The sequence below is a fragment of the Cariama cristata genome, unplaced genomic scaffold (genome assembly GCF_000690535.1).
Source record: "Cariama cristata isolate BGI_N322 unplaced genomic scaffold, ASM69053v1 scaffold30830, whole genome shotgun sequence".
Taxonomy (NCBI): Eukaryota; Metazoa; Chordata; class Aves; order Cariamiformes; family Cariamidae; genus Cariama; species Cariama cristata.
The window spans coordinates 2,888-22,836 of record NW_009596905.1 but is presented as its reverse complement, the minus strand read 5'-3'; the positions used below and the strand labels follow the sequence as shown (position 1 = coordinate 22,836).

General features: G+C 38.4%; 1 protein-coding gene across 1 annotated transcript; it reads right to left on the bottom strand.

Moving 5' to 3' along the window:
* Nucleotides 1-3,583: 3,583 nt before the first annotated feature.
* On the bottom strand, nucleotides 3,584-19,530 carry HADH (hydroxyacyl-CoA dehydrogenase; the record flags this gene model as incomplete). Its single annotated transcript, XM_009707939.1, has 7 exons — nucleotides 3,584-4,065; nucleotides 5,123-5,239; nucleotides 8,316-8,388; nucleotides 9,917-10,006; nucleotides 12,898-13,024; nucleotides 17,861-18,018; nucleotides 19,402-19,530. Coding segments are annotated over 7 exons (813 nt in total), but the record flags the coding sequence as incomplete, so codon positions are not given.
* Between the last annotated feature and the right edge of the window lie 419 nt (nucleotides 19,531-19,949).

Here is a 19,949-nt window from a genome sequence, read left to right as displayed (position 1 = left end):
TACACTTAGCTTTATACAGCAAGTTTCTTATTTTTTCTTCTCCAGCCTGATAAACATTCACTAATTTATAGTAAGTGAATCTACAGAAGAGATCGACTGACAAACCTCAAGTTTCACAGATATCTGAAAGTGTGATAAGAGCCTTATTCACAGAACAAACACCGGGAGAAGAACACTAAGTACGGCAGTAAGAAAACAAAACCAAAACAAAACTCTGAATCTCATTTTGAAGCCGCTGCCATGCTGTTCAGAGGCCTGATTCACTGCTGGAGCACCAGGCTGGATCTCACGGCTCTGAAGAGCCCATGCTAGATGCTGGAGTTAATTCCTGTCTTGTCAACAGCCTGCTGCTTGTAACAACTGGTTTTTGAAGGACATTTGCATTGTCACTTCAAAACCCTTGGGTCAGAGGGTTTGGGGGAAAAATACAACTGGTGTAAGAAAGAAAAAAAAAATACTTTTTCAAGCTGTTTTATGCAGTTGTTCAGTCAACCCTTCTTCCTACTGTGTAAAGTAAGGCACAGGTTCACAAAACTTCATCTTGACAGAGCTGGGCTATTCACTTCAAGGCAGCTACTCATTTCCAGGGGCAAAACTTCATCAACAGACAATTAACATACATTAAATTCTTCAGCAATGCTGTTTTCCCAACTAAACTCCTACCAAGGTGATGTTCTGGAAGTCCCCCCAATGAAGGAAGGAGGAAGCAAACAACTCCATTTTCCATTCCAGACACAAATTCATACTGCAAGTTGATATCTGTATCTTCTAAGAAAATTCATCTCCTACAGTAACATACTGGAAAAGCTCAATGACTTGCAAACACAGATGCAGATGTAGAACTTCAGGACATCTGCACTCAACAAACAGGCAGCTGTTACTATTGACCCACATACAAGTATTATTGTGCTCAGTGCCACTAATGAAGAATATTTAATTTGTTACAGCGAAGCCAAACTTTAACTTCTACACACTTAATTCCTCTTTGGATCAAACTTTATTGCTGCCGCCTCTTGCACTTTATACTCCATAAGCCACTCATGCAGAGCATCCTCCTCCAGTCCAATTAAGACGCTGCTTTCAAGTCCCTCTGTAAAGTTTGCTGTGCTCCCGTCTTCTCCCCAGCCGCATCAGCGGCTAGGATGACCATAGATGGAGCACATTTGGCAGCTGAAATGACCCAGATGCTGAATCTGGAGCCACCTTCCCAGCTGCAGTAGCTGGGCTCACGTCCGACTCCTCAGCTGTTGGCTGTCAAGCTGCCCTCAAGCTCTGCCAAGCCTACATCTCAAAGCTTTGACCGAAGTGGGGCAAATGCTCTAAATCTGTGAGGCCTGCTGACAAAAAGGATAACGAAGACTAAAAGTTCTAGAAGTAGGCAGTGACGGAAACCAAACACCCTTCCTCCTTTCTCTTCTAGCTCTCTTCCCCCCACCCCCGCAATCTCTTTTCCGCTATTAATAAAAATTCAGGAAGAGCTGACTGGTGAGAGCAGGTCTAACGTACCACATCCTAGTCTGAGGTACTGACTAGCAGGAGACTCTCCTTCACTCATCAATACTACATGCAGTGGAATGCAGCTCATGTACCTCCGCATCAAGTCACAGGCATAGCAAGGGCTGGGAAATAATCTTTATTGAGGGAAAGGCGGAGACAGACAATTCCTTTATTCTTTAAGCCTCCTGGAAATCTTTAAACTGTCAACGCTGCAGAAATTCTTGTACAAATCAGTAGTGCATATTTAATATCCTACTTCTGACCAATTTCATCATGATCTTGAACCCAAGAAGGGACTTCTACATCCTCCATGCCTCCTCACTGAGGAGCAAAAGAAAAGGCTTACCTTGATTCAATGGCCTCAGTCATTCAATTACCACAACGTGTTCTGATCTAGATTTAAGGGAGAGTATTTGAAGTTTTGGTCCTTTTCTTCATTTTTGCTCATCCTGGCACAGCATTCCACATGCCAATAAAATAAACCATCCCCACCCACCCGTAAAGTACCTCCACATGGCCTACGTGCTACTGAGAAAAAGAAGTCTCTTCTGAAACAGCAGGCCAAACTTACAAATGCCTCTTTCAGGTTTCTTGTATGTATTACATATATACATATGTATCTGTTAGAGCTCCTGAAAGGAAAACCCTGTTTTAGAGAAAGTTTGTTTTTCTAAAATATCACATTTAATAGTGAAAAATATTTTGCACATTTAATATTAGATAACCTATGCCTTGCTATAAACCTAAGCGTTTCCAAATTAAAAATAAAGATGATCTTCCAAGTAAAGGGAGCAGTATGAAGTTAATTCTGCCTACATGTTTTAATAAAAAACAAATAGCATTTTTTAAGACACAAGAGTAATACACATTCCCATTTTTAATTACTACTGAAACCAGTAGTTCTGAAGCTAACTTCACCCCGCAGCACTTAAAAGTCATTGAACTGAATTACATGCACTAAGAACCTTCAAGTGAAACAGACTTCAGATGCAAGAAGTGGACTGTATTTTAGGAAAACTAATTCAATTTAACAATATTTTAGTAAAGGAAAGAGACTGTCTACAGTACCATTTTTTTTTCCTTTAACTCTCTTCTTTCAAGACAAGCGACTCACAATCCTAAGATCTGTAATTAGGAACCAGGATCCAATAAACCACCAATTTTTATTCTCTTGTGTGATCGTGTGCAAGGAAACTAACATCTGTTAGACTCAGTTTCTTTTTATGCAATCTGAACTAGATGTTGGGGGAGAGAGGAAGAGGCAACTTAAGAGTTAAATAATTATTCATAATTTCTTTTAATTAAAATATATATATAAACAGTCAGTTTGCAGATCCAAAATACACAAAGTAAAAGAAGGATACTACTCAGGTGAACTGGAACTCCAACCCTCACACCCACTTGCTCTGCACTATTTGGAGAAAAGGCAGGATTTGCAGCACTCCCGCCATTAACAAATCCAGGCTCTGCTAAGCCCCAAGGAAATAAAGTTGCAAAACAGAAGGTGCCTCACACAGCCAGGCATACCTATTTATTTACACAGCACAATCCCCTGAAGTACTCAACTACAGTAGTAGCCTAGTGTGTAAAAATGACACATAAAATGAATAGCTAGTAAATAAAGCAAATTTACAGGACTCTAGAAAGCATACGGAAGCTTTCAGCAGCTTCCTAGCTTAGTTAATAAAAAACAAATCTATGTATTAGGCCCTTCAGAATAGAAACCACCTCTTAGTTATGTTTCTTCAACACCTAGCAAAAGGAGGCCCTCCTCAACTGGTAATTGAAAATGCCAGAAAATCCCAACACAAATCACAAGTTCTGCTTTTAAACACTGTATTGGGAACCTTCTGTCCAGGTGACAGCCTGACATTGCAGGATTTTTTTTCTTTTTTTGAACAATATGATCTTCAAAAACTTATTGTTCAAGGCACTGTAATTTACACCTACAGATTAGCACTGCACTTAAGAAAAATCCTAACAAAACAGTTTACTGCCTTTCCATCCTACATTTGCCAGAGTGAAAAAGAGACTGCCACCCAGTGGACTACACCCAAGTACATCAACTGCAAGCCATGACATTCAGTACAGAATTGTTGAAAATTTTATTTTTAAGAAAGTGCAGTTATTTTTAGGATTTTTCCCATTAATGTAATAATGTTTCAAATACATAAATTCACTTGTCATTCTGTCCTGCACCTGAAAAATCAACATTTGCATGAAGGCACTGTATGTATAAAGCTTTTCAGAATTACAAGAAAAAAATAACCTACCAAACCAAGCTTTCACCAGAGAAATAGTTAACTAGTGCAATCACTCAGTTCAGAAGTGGGTTATGTTCTAAATGCAGCTTGTGCCATCCTTGGGAAGCTTTAAACAGAATTCACCTGTAATATGGCAATGCTGAATAGCATACACAGATAGTTTAACACCTCTCCAGGTCTGGGCTTCATTTGTATTTGTAAAATCCTTCTCCAGTCTTCTTACCCAGCTTCTTTTCTTCTACCAGTTTATTCAGGAGTGGGCTGGGTGCAAAAAGAGGATTGTTGGGCTCTAATGAATGCCACCCTGGTGGAAGAAAAGAAGTGGATGAATTAGTAACAGTTCTGTTGATATGCAAAGATAATAGAGATCTGCACCTCCTTTGAAAAATATTAAGAGGTTAGAAAACTGAAGGAGGTCTGGAACTTATTCTAGACTCTCTGAGACCCTTCAATACAGATTCATAAAGCACAGATCTGTATTAATGATTATGAGCAAATCTAGCAATTAGTCTTTAGGCATAGTCTACTCTGAACACCTTATAATCTCCATGACCGAGAATTTTTAATACTTTAAAAAAAATTAAGGAGAACTTTTAAAATGTAGTTAAGTACAAGGAAATAAAACAAAGGCTATGCTGAAAAGAAGTTCAAGTGCAAAGAAATTCCAAGTTGAATTTCTACCTGCAAAAGACATGGTCAGTTAGAACAATGTAACACTACTCCACAACACTGGCTAAAAGCAAAGGAGGTTTCATTGAAGATGTCATTTTGAAAGTGACATTCTGCCTCAGAGAATATTTAAGCTGCTCATTCAAAATAATGCAGCAACCATCAACAAGCGGTCACCGATTATGTCTTTTTTTGTTATTGTACTGACATTCATCCACTTATCAACTGAAATGAAAGGGAGATTATATACTGGCAGCTTTTAAGGTATTTACTGGGTTTCCTATTAATTGAGAATGAAAACATGGCTGGCAGAAAAAGGATAGGGAGTCTTAACATTTGTTGCTTTTCATCAGAACTTCTTATCTCCAGTATACGTCTCCCTTCCCACTGATTCTTTTCAGTTATATAAAGATCCACTAATATCATTAGTATCATTATGGTCCACTGGAACTTGATGAAGTCAGCAAAACCACCACTGTTTTGTCCCCATGTACAAAGGTTACAGACATACAGTACAAAAGCTGTACTCATACGGCATTCTGAGCCGAATTCTCATTCCCTTCTCCTCAACAGTTAAAAGGCTATGCCATAAACATTCAGTTTAAACTAATTAAGAGTCAGATTTTCTTTAGAACATTCATCTACAATTTAGCTAAAAAGGCAAAAAATAGAAGAAAATAAGCATGCAGTACCATCTATAATGTATTTACTGGTATCCAACCCAACATAGTCCAGCAGTTCAAATGGACCCATGGGATAGCCAGCCCCAAGCTTCATAGCAACATCAATATCTTCCTTTGATGCATCTCCTAGAGAAAAGATTGACAGTTTGATGAACAGAGAAGATTCCGCATCTACTTGGCACCACTTATAAATAATTAACAGGGTGTTATTTCACCCTGGTGCAGCTCTTCACAGAAATCTCCACACGTTTCAGAACCACAAAAACTGGAGTTGGCATACACATGCTGGAGTATAAAGCTGAATTTCTCACAAAACAAAAACAAAAACAAAAACCTGCTTTCCATTTTTATAACTTCCTCTTGCATTTCAATATAGATCACTATGCTATTGATGGAGTCACAGCTACCGTGCTCAACCTATCACAAAGAGTAGAGAAAGAATTTGTCACTACGAAGACTCAAGAGCTTCTTTCAGAGGCAGCTGAATAGTGTAAGGAAGGAAAGATCTCAATTTCAGCTTCATGAGATCAGCAGCAGCTTTTGAATGATGCACAGGACAGAGCTACCCTTACTCTACAACAGCGAGAAGGCAAGCGATACCCAGCTGTTGGACAAGGGGAGCAGTAGCATGCTTAGTTCCAGCAACTTTCACGGGAGGATATCCATCAGCATCAGAGATGGCAGAGAGGAGTGACCTGAAAAGATTGTCCAGGTGCAGTTAATTTGTGAATTCCAAAATTATTTAAAAATAAATAAATCAAAATTACCAGAAATTTGTTACTTCTACTTCAGTCCGTGCCTATAAAAATATAAATCCTGCATTGCCATATTGTCACAGTTAACATTCACCTCATTCTTTTGCTGGGAATGCATATTTTATACAGTCATGAAAGCAGATGCACCGCTACTGCTTACTTCTAATACATATTTTGATAAAGGCGGTGCACTTCTTTGCAGATCGTATAAAAAGGACGAGGTTAAACAAACCCCAGAGGTACTTGTTAAGTAACCTCCATGCTCGAAGCATACAGGTGCTCAGGGTGTCCAAAAGCTTGGCAGACATAGCCTATGCCACTTATACATCCAAGATCAGAGAACCTTAGAAATAAATTTTCAAAATCTCTTGTAAAGGCAACAACTTCAGTGAAAGTTCTGTATGAAATAATAATTTTTATATATCTCCTTTTACTCTTTAAAGCTGACAATTATTTTTTTTTAAACCTCATTTTATTTCTGAGAAACTGGGAAAAATAGCCTTACTTAATTCTAACATAATTTCAGTTCCCCAAATTCAAACACACGTAAATCCTCAACTCACTGGAAGTTGATGCAGATGTACATACTTCTTTTATCAACAGATTTGTCCCCCTTTGTCAAACCTGGGACTTGGCCACCTAATAGTATACAGTTGCATTACAATACAATTACAAGGGCAAACAAGGGTTGTATCCCTAGTTCATACTGGTCTCCTAGCATAATGCAGACTTCCACAGAAACTTGGCTGCTTTTTTGGGTTTTTTTTGGTTTTCCACTAAGAATAGGGCAGTACAGAACACCATAATATAATATTTATAATATGCCCCCTGTTTATATACTGTTAATATACTAAAGGTATTTTGCCTAGGCAAAAGCACACATTTAACCCAAGAAGATTTTGTATAAATAAAGACTCAAGGACCGACCCAATAAATTGGTATTTCAGTGCTTGGGGTTGCCAGGAAAGAGACCTAATTTCATACTAATGTGGATGACAATCTGGCTAAAATATCTATTCTGAGAATTAATGCAAAGGATATGATAAAAATTTAACCCGATTCAATGGAAAATAAGAATTAGAAGACAGCCATCAGGCTTTTCAAAACATTAACGAGCTTTCTAAAATAGATTTCATTGGAGTGAAAAATTCATAAATGAACTTTAACAAGTTTGGAAATATCATCCTGTTGAACAAAATACAAACAGAATAAAGATTAAATCAAAATACTGTTTTGCTTAAGCAGGAAACAGTCAATTTTAACACATAATCTCAGTGACTCTTTTCTTCTACATTTAATTAAAAGTTCTATTGTCTCCTGAAATACACATAATGATACATGTCACTTAACAAAGGCACCTCTTTTACATACACTGGAACACCCATACACTTTATTTAAAATTGTGACTTTTTCTGAGAGAATAATGCCCCCTCACATCCATGCCTTTGCCTTTCAAGTCACTAAGTTTGCTCTCTTCTCCCTTTGAGATGTAATTAGGTACATCTGTTGATGGATAAACAACTAGTGTTGGTTTATATTTCTTTTCTGGAGATCAAACCATCCCTTCCATGTGCTATAAAAGAGATTTTTAATATTTAAAGCATATTTGGTGGAATCCTGATAATGGAATGCTTTCATCTGTAAAAAAGCAGTGATTTCAAAAACAAAATGTTTCAAATGCCACTCTTAGTAGCATGGAGCTATGAGCAGAGCACTTGAAATAAAAGCAATTATACTCTGTAATTTCCTCTTTATCCACTACATTATTGGTTTGTTTCCTTTTCAAAACAATTATCAATGCTTTGAAAAATTTAGTGGTTCTTTGAGGATTCGTGATTATTTCTACCTACTCTCAGCAGTGCGACCAGCAGTGAGATGGGAGTTCCTAAAGAATCTATGTCTAAAAAAACACAGAAGAGGATCAGGAGGTTTTATGGGGCAATAGCTGGGCCCAAATCACTTGTATGCCAGTACTGTAGTGTGACACTGAGTATTACACTGCTTACCTCACCTGAACACTGGTGTTTTATTTCACAAGCCCAGTAAGACTGAACTCAGGAGAACTTTGCTAATGGTCCCATTATGGGACTTTCAACCATTTTCATTAACATCTCTTGGGATGGAGAGAGGGAGGTTCCTGATTAGTTGGCAGAGGATATTTTCACAATGGCACTACACTCACCTTGTCATCTCTGAACCAGAAACATTTTCCATCACCAGAAATTTCCCACACAACTAGTACCTTCCAACTCCACATACACTGACATTTCAAAGTGAAGATAAGGTCTTTCCAACTACACATATTGGCTCATATTTGATGTTCACTATTCACTTCCAGCCTTTAAGGTCTGAAAGTTTTGAGTGAATCCCAAGCCTTTTCTGAAGAGATACAACATTTAGCAGTGTCATATGTCAACACTCCCCGAAGTCAATATCCCAACAAGTACCTCTCTCAAAAAGTCGAACAGCTTCCATCATATATGGCACCAAGAGACGGTTTACAATAAACCCTGGAGTATCCTATGAAAAGAAAAAAAAAAAGAATTCTAAATAAACGTTCTTTATCAGTACTACACTCAAACGCTACATGACAAATTAAACAAGTGGATGAAGACATTTATTGAAGCATCAACTTCTGGTACTCTCTAAACTGTATTTTTCATCTGATTTATCTGCTCAGTATTAAAACACAAAAGATTAATTTTACAAACAAGGAATGGCACATAAACCTTTATCATGACTGAGAATAATAAGACTACTACAAGCCCAACTCGATTACTCTTAAAGTAATTTAATGTGGCCAGCTGGCAAACGCCTTTCCTTTAGCAAAATTCTGCTGATACAATTTCCTGAAGGATACGAGAAGAGCAGTTCTTCCCTAACAGTTTTTTTTGTGTGGCCACTACTAGAAGCACTCCTGGCTAAATAGTCTGCTTCTCCCCCACTACTCATTGGTCAACTACGCTTTTGAAAGCTAGGATCACTTCAATAGCAAACACCAATGCTATCAATGAAAAGATAAGATACATGCTATCAGGACGAGATAACAAACTGATAGCAGAACTTCTTTCACACAAGCTTTAATTAAAATCAAAAATACAAAGAAAAGAGAAAGAGCTTTGCAAATATAGTATTATTTCATATACTACTACTGTCTCAGATGTTTATTGTTCATTCCATTTTATCTCAGTATTTAATCCAGAGCATCCCATTTCTTCCTACAGACAGGAATTTAAAAAAAAAAAAAAAGGTTCAGACATGGACATTGCATTACCCTCTACCCAAGCTAATTTATAACAATAATTCGTCATATATTCTGCACATTGCACACTGCAAAACTGTGACAGAAACAGGAAAAAAATGTCACCTAAGGCCACAGAGTAACTTAGCAGTGCAGCCAGAATTAAGAGTCCAGCATCCAAAGGCTGAATTACTGGTAACTCCCAGACTGCAGCCTCTTCTTTTCATGACCAAATGTCTCTTGGGGGCTGTGAAACTCCAGGCAATAGCTTGCATAAAGCTACCCACACCACAACTTCATGGATTTGGAAAAAGCGTGCTTAGGAAGTAGGGTGTTCCTCAAGAGAAAAAAAAGAAAGCTGCAAAGCAATAAAGATTAGTATGGGTCTAGTTACTGCAGTCTTAAGGAAAACTTGCAACGAGCACACACCATGGAGGATTCATCCAACTGCCTCACAGTACAAGAGGTAGCAGTCTTGTCTCTAGCATGGCTAAAGATGAGCTCCTGCTTAAGCTCTCCAGTCCAGGCTTCTGCAGGACTGGAAAAGAAAAACAAAAAACTGTAAACTCTGATACTTGGGAGTTTTGCTGCTCTAGACAAGATGTCTAGAGTCACTCTACTTTGAGGAATTTGTGGTAAATGTGGGTGTTTTCTTTGTCAAAATGCTTTTAATAGGGAAAAGAATGTGGACAAAAAGCAACCTGGAAATTCTTGAAGTGCTCTTAGATCTACTAAAACCTACTACTTTAAAACTAACACTCTTCAAGAACAGACCTTCTGAACACTACACAATCAAAAGGTACTCACCTTACAACTGACAGGACTCTTTCCTACTGCTTTACTGAAATCCACAAGCGATTCAAAAGTCTTTTGGCTGGTCATTGGAGTCTTGATGACCTAGGCAGAAGGACGGTAGGGAGAGCATAAGCACATTTATGAGCAGAATCTCTCTCATTTCCCAGTACAGCTATGATTAAACTGTAATCCAGAACACTATTCCAGAAATTCACAAAAACATTTGTTTTGCAAAAAACTACTTCAGTGGATATGTAACAGACACAGAAATCTATTTTAAAGAAAGATACAGCATTTTGCATATTTTGAAATTATGTGTTTAAGACACTTTCCCACTCAGTCAGTACGGATGGTAAAAGGGACCATCCTTTGGAATCATATTTAGAGATTATACTATAACAAAACAACTTTAAAAGCTACATAGTCTGTTGCCTTGGGAAACACAATGGCATCACTCTAGAGAACCATATTAACAGACATAGTTCCTGATATAAAGGGTTGTAACATCTACCCTGTGCCCAATGTAAACACGACACAGACATTTAATTCTAAAGAAAATGTAAAAACTATCTTTAAATTTGTGACAGCCTCTTAACTTTCGAGTAGTACGTTTCCATGCTGATTTTCTTCACAACGGAGACTTTTGTCATGTGTGGTATTTTCTATATTTCACTGGAGTTGGGATGCATTAACTCATTTATTAGAGACCTATGTGCGCGCACGCACCACCCCCCTACACACACACACACACTCCCCCCCTCCCAAAAAAAAAGAAGGAAAATCCCCACTTGCAGAAGCTGAACTGGTTGAGGTATCTGTGTTGAAACTGACCTCCATGTGCAGTAACTGAAAACTGCTATACATCAGCAGTTAAGGCTGACCTCCTTGTTCATACCATTAAGCCACACAGAGATTTCCCCCATCCTAATGACTGATGTAAGGCCAACACAAAAAACTACTGCTAGGACTGAGGAAAAAGCTTGTTTCTCAACAGAAAAAATAGTGTTCTTTTACTTTGATATTAGACAAAAATATCTGAGATACTTCCATAAGCCTGCGACAGTTTCAAGAATGAGTTTTTAATACACTCTTCAAAATTCTGAAACATTAGCAGTAGTCTTTTTGGTTATTAGAGAAAGAAATCCCCTCAAAGCTATGTGCTTCTGAGCAAGAGTTCAACAATCTATGAAAACAGCAGATAAGACTCAAAGGCACTGCAGATTTCTGACCCATGAAGGACAGCTTCCATGACAGATGACTGGCAATTTCAGTAATATCTTTCATAGTTTTAGTAATTCTCTTAATTTTCCCCTGATTATTTCAAACTGAAACATGTGTTTTACATAGAAAATGTTGTTCTACAGTGTTTGTCAATGTCAATCCTGATTTACAGCAGTAGATCTGAAACAAAACCAAAGCTTTAAGTGTAGTTACTAGTATTGGTGCCTTTCAAGATCAAGTCACTAAAAGCACAGTTTCTGTGTTTTAAAGTTCTTCAAATACTACCCATCAACTGGAGTGACTCTGGGGTAAGACATTCATAAGTCAGGTGAAGAAACCCACATATAAAGATTGACCACAGACAGGGATTGCTCTGTTTTGTTTTTTACAAATGATGATAGATATCTTCTGTATTTTCAAATCTCAGAGAGGCTTAGTTTAGATTTCGAGAAACTGTGACTTGTTTTAGGCTTGAGACAAGGCATAGAACATTTCATTCACAGAAGTAAATTACTGCCAACAAGTAGAAGCCTATGTTAGCCTAAGGAATTATGCTAAAGATTTGTTATTCTGACAATACCTACAAAATTCTGCCCTTTCCTTCTTGTAACATTTCCCTAGAGCATTTAGTCCCAATATAGACAGTGCAATATTAAACTAAAAAAAAAAAACAAAACCCACGAGTACAGAAGTTAGCGAGACAGAATTTGCAAGTGTCCGAGCCCTCATCAGACAACCAAGCTCTGAATCAAACTTGTTCATTTCAGCCAAAAGGTTCAAACATTTCAAAAAAGGGAGGACGAGAAGGATACATTCAAAGACAGAGAAAAAGCAACTGCATAATATGCATTTTAATGGGAAACAGGCAAAAAATGTAATAAAGTGAATCTCAGGAGTTCAAAAGGCAGGCACAACATATTTGAAGCGCTCGTCACCAAAACAATACTAGAACTAATCACTCATGGGACAGAGGAAAAAGATTTACAGCATTTAAGGGTACAAAGTACGTGAAACTTTGGGGCACAGTGGACAAAAGGCAAAGTCGGTTTTCACTTACTCAAGAGTTTACAAGTTCTAGCTGATCAAGGTCAGCCATAACTGGGGAAGGCGAGAAAAAGGAGAAGAAGAGAGACCTGTTGTTTTTTCTGCAATGTGACCTTTACTTTGGAGGCTCAGGTAAACTCTTATATCAGATTATTTCTGGTTCTGCTCTGCATTGCAGTATTATTAGAAATTGCATGATGTAGCCAAAGTGAGTATGTTTTGAAAAGATGTCTGAAGAGTTATGTAAAAACTTCTTTTTATACTTCCTTAAAGCCTGGGAAATACTGTCATACTTCCAGACAAATCATCTGGAACATTGAAATGAACATCACTGACTTTGTTTCAAAAGTCACAAGGCAGTAAGATTTCATCTCACATAATTTTCTATCGATTTCTACACTGGTAACAATCAAATTCCTCAGTCATTGGATGATTTTGTTTAAGCTGTCAGCAGTTCTTATTAATCAGCTTGCCTGCATGCCTCAAACGATCCCTGTGAACAGCACCTTTGTTGGCAGTTCCGTGGTGAACTTCGGAACCTCGAGACTGAAGGAGTTACCTCTGTCTCTTCAACCTGCCCCTCAACAGGGCCCCTCCATCACTAGAGGTAGCTTATTCCATATCAGAAGAGCTACAAACTGGGATCTACTCTTTCACCTAACTGAATTCTCAGTGATGACAACTGCACTGCTGTGCTACAGTGGTTATTATGGTGATAAGACACTCACCTCCACAAGCTTCATCATAGGCACAGGATTGAAGAAATGGAGACCACCAAATCGGTCCTGCCTGGTAGTCGAGTTAGCCAGCTGCGTGATTTGCAAGGATGAAGTGTTGCTTGCAAATATCGTATGCCTGGAAAAAAGAAACATACGGATTGCATAAAGGACAGCTATTTTTCTGACAGGAGGAGACTGGTGCACTGAACTTCAATAGATATCCACTGGCTAACCATCCACAGAATTCTCAGAAATATCCTTGCAGGTTATTGTGGTCCTTTTGCTGAGGCATAAGTACAGCAACGATGAAATAACCACTGGAAGGGCTGTGTGAGTTTCTGACTCCCAAGTATGGTGAATACTTGTATTAGGTGATGGAAAAAAAGACTCTGTAAGTAGAAAATTTTTCTTAATGCCTCAGATTTACTCCAGCTAACTCCTTCAGCAATCCTGGAAAGCTAATGGTATTTTTTATTGTTAATCATTTACACATCTATGAAAACCCAATCATTTGTCATGTCAAAAATGCACTTTGGAGCCTAAGAAGAACTTGGAATCTTTTTTTTTTTATTATTTTATGATGATCAATGGTAGATGTGATAAGCAAACCTATTACCAAAGCAAAAAGCTGATGGAAAGAAACAGAGAAGATAAAAACTGCCATGCATAGAACACTACAAAGGATACACAAAATTGCAAGAATTTTAAGACGTATACGATGTCCTTTTCCAGACACAAACCAGATTTACTAATTGCAATTTATAATGATTTGGGTTTGGTTTTTTTTTCCCCAGAAACATCTCCGAACCTCAACAGCCCTGCTATACTGAGATCACACCGAAAACTTACAGAAACGGCTCTTTCTTCATACCGCAAAAATCAGAACCTAAATTAGAGATTAAACCCTACCTTGCATACTGAGCTGTATCCTACTGACTTTTCAAAAAGTTATCCTACTGGACTCATTAAATGTTAACCATATTGGTATTTTGCTTACATTTCACTAAGTTATAATTGAGTTTTGCAACGAGGCTTTCAGAAAAGTTATGCCCAAGTCGTGGGGACATCTTACAGTCGCATTAAAAGAAAACATTTGAGGATAAAAAACTCACACTGATTTCCATTTTTTATGTTTTCTCAGTTTTTGAGAATTTGTTATGGAGAAGGAAATAAACAATCCTGAAAATTCCTGTTTACACTTCTTACAAATATTCTTTTGTTAAATCCCCACCATAAAGTGGGCTTTATATTGTTCTGAGGTGGGGTACTAAAAAAAAGCATTCTACATTTCATAGCTTTGACCTTGCAAGTTCAATGCATCCAAAAGACACTTACCTCCACTGAAAATCTGCCACTGTATACAAAGAATTCAAGTATTCATATAAAAATTAAGCACACTGATTTGCGAGACGTAATCATTGCTAGGTTTATATCTGGGTTCACTTAAAGTAAGATATTTTACCTCAGCATCACTTCTGCGGGTGAATACTGTAGCCTCACACAACATAAAGCCTTGGGGAAAAAAAGCATTGCATTTGTATCGCATACAAGGGCATTTTATTTACACTTCCTGCTCTGACCAACCCATTGATTTAAATTGAGTTTAAAATAGAATTTACATGCCTCTGTGACTTAGAATTACATAACCGATGCTTCAAGTGACAGCAGAGTTGGAAGGCTTTTGAAAGTAATCATGCTAGTGAAGCCCTAGTGATGCTTTTCCAGGCACCAGTGTGCTTTCTCTTGGTGCCATCTAGTGAGTCAAGGAAAGACATTAAGAAGAGTCCAACACAAGAGAAATGTACCATTTCAATAAAACTGACTCTTACAGTCCAGCTCCATTACACAGCAAACACTGAACAATACTTCTTTTCTTAACAGTTTTATAAAACACTGATTGTAACACAGTGAACAGCTGAAAACCACTGGCTAGTTTCTAGCTAAGTTTCCACATCTAAAGATGTTGACAGGCATGCCCACAACGCAGAAATAAACAGGAAGCAAGTAGGCAAGAGCTCTTAAAGCAGATACCCAAAAAGATTTCTGTCATGTTTATTATGATCCTGTTTGGAAAAGTGTGGCAGAGTTTAAACACCTCAAAGCCACAAAGAACGTGGGGATATTCTACAAAAACCCTAGTCTGACCTTTTCAAAATGGAAACGTGAGACTGACTCAGTTCAAGAACAGGAAAACAGAACTGAAGGGTGAGTAGCAATGCTTTATCACCTGCTCTGAAGATGACGACCACATAATGCAGTAGCAATGACTGTATTAGGAGGATAACGCTGAGAGGAATATAACACACACAAGCAATTTTGCAAAGCTCCAAGAACACAAACCAGTATGCTCTCAGACTGCTGGCACCCAAGAAACAGCACTCACCGTTTCACCTGGAGAGTCACCCAGATGAGGAATACCCTGAGTTCCCAATGCTCCGTGGGCTTGCCAAACTCTTCCAGGCTCATTACATTTTCTCTGAAAACTTCAGAGACATTCACTCCCCATGCCTGAATAAAACTTCTCTCAATAAAGAATAGCTTTCCCACTTCCCTCCATTTATAGATTCACTTTCAGAGGAATTATAATTCTTTTATAGAGAGAAAGGAAGAGGAATTAAGTTAATTGTGTTTTGCTTTTTTAATGCAATGCTTTGGGTTTGTGTTGTTCCCAGACTTATCTTCATTGGAGAGGTCGTCATAGTGCAAAAATGGGAGACGAACACGTAGCTCTTGCAGCTGAGGAAACAAATGAGACATGGAGTACAGTACAATAGAAGAAAAATGCAAGGTTTCACACTGCTTATGTTCCAAAGGCATAATTCATCATCTTGTCTGATCAACTGTAATACACAGCCCCTTACGTTTCGATCAGCTGCCAGCTACCCCCACCGTAAGTCCTGAGATTGGAATTAAGTCCTCACTCCTCAGAAGCCTGGCTTTTCATGATCTCTGCCGATAACATACACTTCACATTGCCATCAACCCCCAGGGCCCCACAGAAGCAAAGCTTCTTCCAAGACTCAAAGCTATCTTCAAACAAATCTTGTCTTTGCTACCAATTAACCACAAGTCCACCACTCCCATTAAGCTCATGCAACAATTAATCCATATAATAGTTTTAGAAATTTCAAAATGCTGAATCTTTGCGAAGGCTGTAGGATGCCTGCACTGACAGGGAGAGCTTTCCATTCCACCACAGTGCTGCGCGGGATGAGTAAAGCCTACTGCTTCCTTCTAATGCGCAGAAAAACCATTCACTAGACATTTCTGCCTTTCCCCATGCTACTCACACCATCTGCAACACTATACTCCTCACATAATTACAAATTACTCCTTGTATCTAATAGCTAATATTTTAAACACTTGGCTACTAAGTTTCACTGTTTCACTAGCTTTTCTTTCTTTTCATCTAGACTTTCTACACTGCAACTCATATTCTTCACCATTCACTTCCCTTTTTTTTTAATCCTACATGTAAAGCTATCTGTATGTTTATCGTAATTTCCAATTCTCCTTTTAAAAAGGAAGGCTTCTTGCCTAATGTCATTTTTCCCAACCTGCAAAATCATGCCTTTTGCCACAGGAAGGAGCATATCTGAACAACTCTCAGTATCTTTTAACACTCTGTAACGTAAAATTTGATGTTTCAAGGCAGCTATGCTTATAAACAGCTCAGTCTTATGAAAAATAGCCTCAGGTGTTCCAAGTATACCTATTATTAAATAAGGCTCCAAGTCCCTGTGCCCACTTCTCCTTGCTGACTGGTTCTAGACAGTTTGCCATTTAGTACACTCTAATTCGCTCATTCGATTTCTCTGCCGAATATGGACAAAGACTCAGGCAATCAATGGTCTGTTCTCACAAAACAAGCATAATCTAATCATGACAAGGTACCCTGATACTTGCCGAAGGCAGCTACTTACTTTTGTCTGTCAGACTAAGGGTAATGGTAAGTTACCCTGAGCTCAGTGCACAGCTGTTTGTGATCATTTATTGTTTGCAGAAGCACCAGGTAGTTTTGATTACCGACTGTATCAGACAGCCTGAAAATCTCCCCAGGCTGAAGTCAACTAATGATAACATCTCTTCTCCCTTGACATTATATTCAAGCCACAGCTTGCCTAGATCTTTACTGAGACAGTCCAGAACACCTCTTAGCCAACACCCCCAGATTTAGCTGTACTAGTTAAAACCTCAACCAGAAAGCAGTCAAGGATCACAAGCAGTCTTGTGATCCTGAGTCATCCACTAGAAGGATCACGCTTCTGAGATGGCATGCTCAGCTTAACAGCATTTTTGGGTTTGGATACAATTCAACAATAACTTCCAACAGTTATCAAATATAGTTTAGAGAAAGTTCCAGGGACTGTGAGTAACTGAGCGAGTGCATGCTAAGAAATTATTTACACTTTTACCTCACACACAATAACCAGCAATGAGCTATTTCCAAACTCTCGTAATACAAAGTAAACTTAGTTCACTTAAGCCACTGTTGAGCTGACTGTGACTTACGGCTAAGAGGCTGAGATTTCTTAAAACTTGTTCATGCCAGTCGCACTGAAAACAAATATTTTATCATCCCAATTCTGTATTTAAATATGGGAACACGTACATTAATCATACCCCATGTGTACCAGGACAAGCTTATTGTACTGTTGTGCATTTGCATTAGGATTTAGATTTGAACTTGCTGAGTAGATGGATAAACTTTGACTAAACATACCCGGAACCACATCAAATGAAGCAATGCAACAAATAAATACACCTGGTGAATACACTTGAGTGTTTGTAACATATGCACCTGGCACAAAAAGTATTCCATACCACACGACAGTCTGGAGTTAGTCTAAGGGAAAAAAAACTCCTGTTTTTAAAAAAAGCAGCTAAGAAAATGCAGAACTAATGGTGTAAGAATAAAAAGAGAAAATACAAAGGTCTAAGTTTCAAAACGTAACAGGAAAAATACACATACTCTGGAGCAAACTTATCCAGCCTCTTGAAGAGCTCGCTTTTCATTTCCTGGTTCTCCACAATGGCTTCTATCACCAGATCCGTGCTGTGGACCACTGCTACGGCATCTGTGCTTGTTGTGAGGTTCTTTAAGGTCTTCTCAATGAACTCAGCACCAGCCTGAAACATTTCCAAGAAGTTGCAATGCTTTAATTTATTTTCACATGAAAATCCCCTTCTTTGCTCTGAAGTGTTTTTGAGCCCTCAAAAATTCAAGCAGTCTGCCACATTTCCAAATCAGTGAGAAAGTTCTAAGTATGTACAGATACAACAACTGGTTGGTCAATCAGTAGTTTCTGAGACAACCTGGACTTGCCCTCCATAAAGAGGAACTTTTCCAGTTTCAAACATTTGCATTGTTTTTCATTCGGTGATTGTGTGGTTTCACTCCTATGAAAACAGATACGTGCTAGTTCATGAACACTGCAGGAAATGAAACGGCCTATGGTCACTACAGTTTCAGTGCAAATGTGGGGAAAAAATATTCTGTTTTCTGAATAGTAAATCTGCCAATCACTGACACAGTTTGTGAGGACAGAAATCAAACAGAACTGCAAGACTCTGATCCAAGGGTAAATGGAGACGTAGTACAAGTAAAAACATACCTGCACGCTAGAATATAATGTCATATATAAAGTACAAGCACCATGTGGACAATTTTCTTTTGGATTAAAAGACTCCTCATAATTATGTATGTGTGCTCTTGTTATCCTGGTATCACTGTAATTTTTCTTCTGTACTCCCTCATGCAAACAAGCCCTTTTTCATTTCCTTTGTCTGCTGCATCATTCATGCTGGTAATCATCGCTACCAGTACATATTATATACATTAATATGTATCAAAAGAAGAATTGATTCTGCTGTGGAATTTAGAGAAGCAAGCATAGCAACAAATAACCCCTAGGATATAAATGTAGATGCATCAATCGCTCCCCAGTGACTTGCTGTATGCAAGTTTTACTCTGTAATGTAAATGCAAAGTATCTTATACATCCAATTCACGTTACTCCAAGGCAGTTAAACTTGCACTCTCATTTCCTTTGCAGTAATCCTGTGCCCAAGTCTGGGGGGGGAACGGGGGGGCGGGGGGAGGCAGACGGACACTCTTTACTAAGGTATTAATACAATTTTGTTACTATTTGCTTTTGGACAAAATTGGTGCATTGCCAGGTAAGTGCTCAAAGATAATTTGCTGTCAAGTTAGGATGAGTAATTTGCCTCCATTTCACATTTAGCATGTGTTTAAAAAAGGTCATCGAGTTGTTTTAAACCTTTACCTCAAGGCTGAAGTCTACAAAGGAAACAAAACAAAACCAGACATCTTTCAACCTCCCTGAATCAAAAAAAAGAAAATCCAAGTTCTTCAGCACACTAGAAAAAGTTTCCTTTTTAAGCCAGTACATTTACATGCTCTATAATGCATAACTGCAAACAATAGCAGACATTCAGTATGGTAGTTTTTATACTCCTAAGTTTTCCTAGAGGAATAAAGAAGTAGTCAACCTCAGGCTTATCCGCAAACTTCTTCTTTGTCACTCTCTTCAAACTCTCTTCAATTCCTTTTGTAGACTTTGTAAGGATTTCATCTGACTGGTCTACTAACACCACAGTGTGACCACTGGCTGCTGCAACCTGAAAGTTAAAAAAAAAAATAAATTCAACATCAATATCATAAAAGAACCAACCATATTGATTTGTGTTGGGGCAGACAATACACCAGGCAATGAATTAGGCAAAAGAGAGCTAAAGAACATTGAATGAAGACTTGAGCACTTTACTAGAAAAATCATAAAAACCTGCACACAGTTGGGGCAGAGGGGAAGGGATAAAGGTCTCAAACAACTTGGGGAAAAGGAAAAAGAAATTAATTTTCCCCCCTCGCTGTCTGCAGAATGTTACCTGCACCTGGAGGCAGCTGAATTCTGCACCTATGGCTAGAGAACAAACAGTTGCCTCGAAAAGAGCAAGTGGCTTAGCTATGATCCTTGGATCTTGTCAGGAAAAAGGGCTGTGGAGACCAAAACGGGAACGCTGGCAGGGTGAGCGGGTGG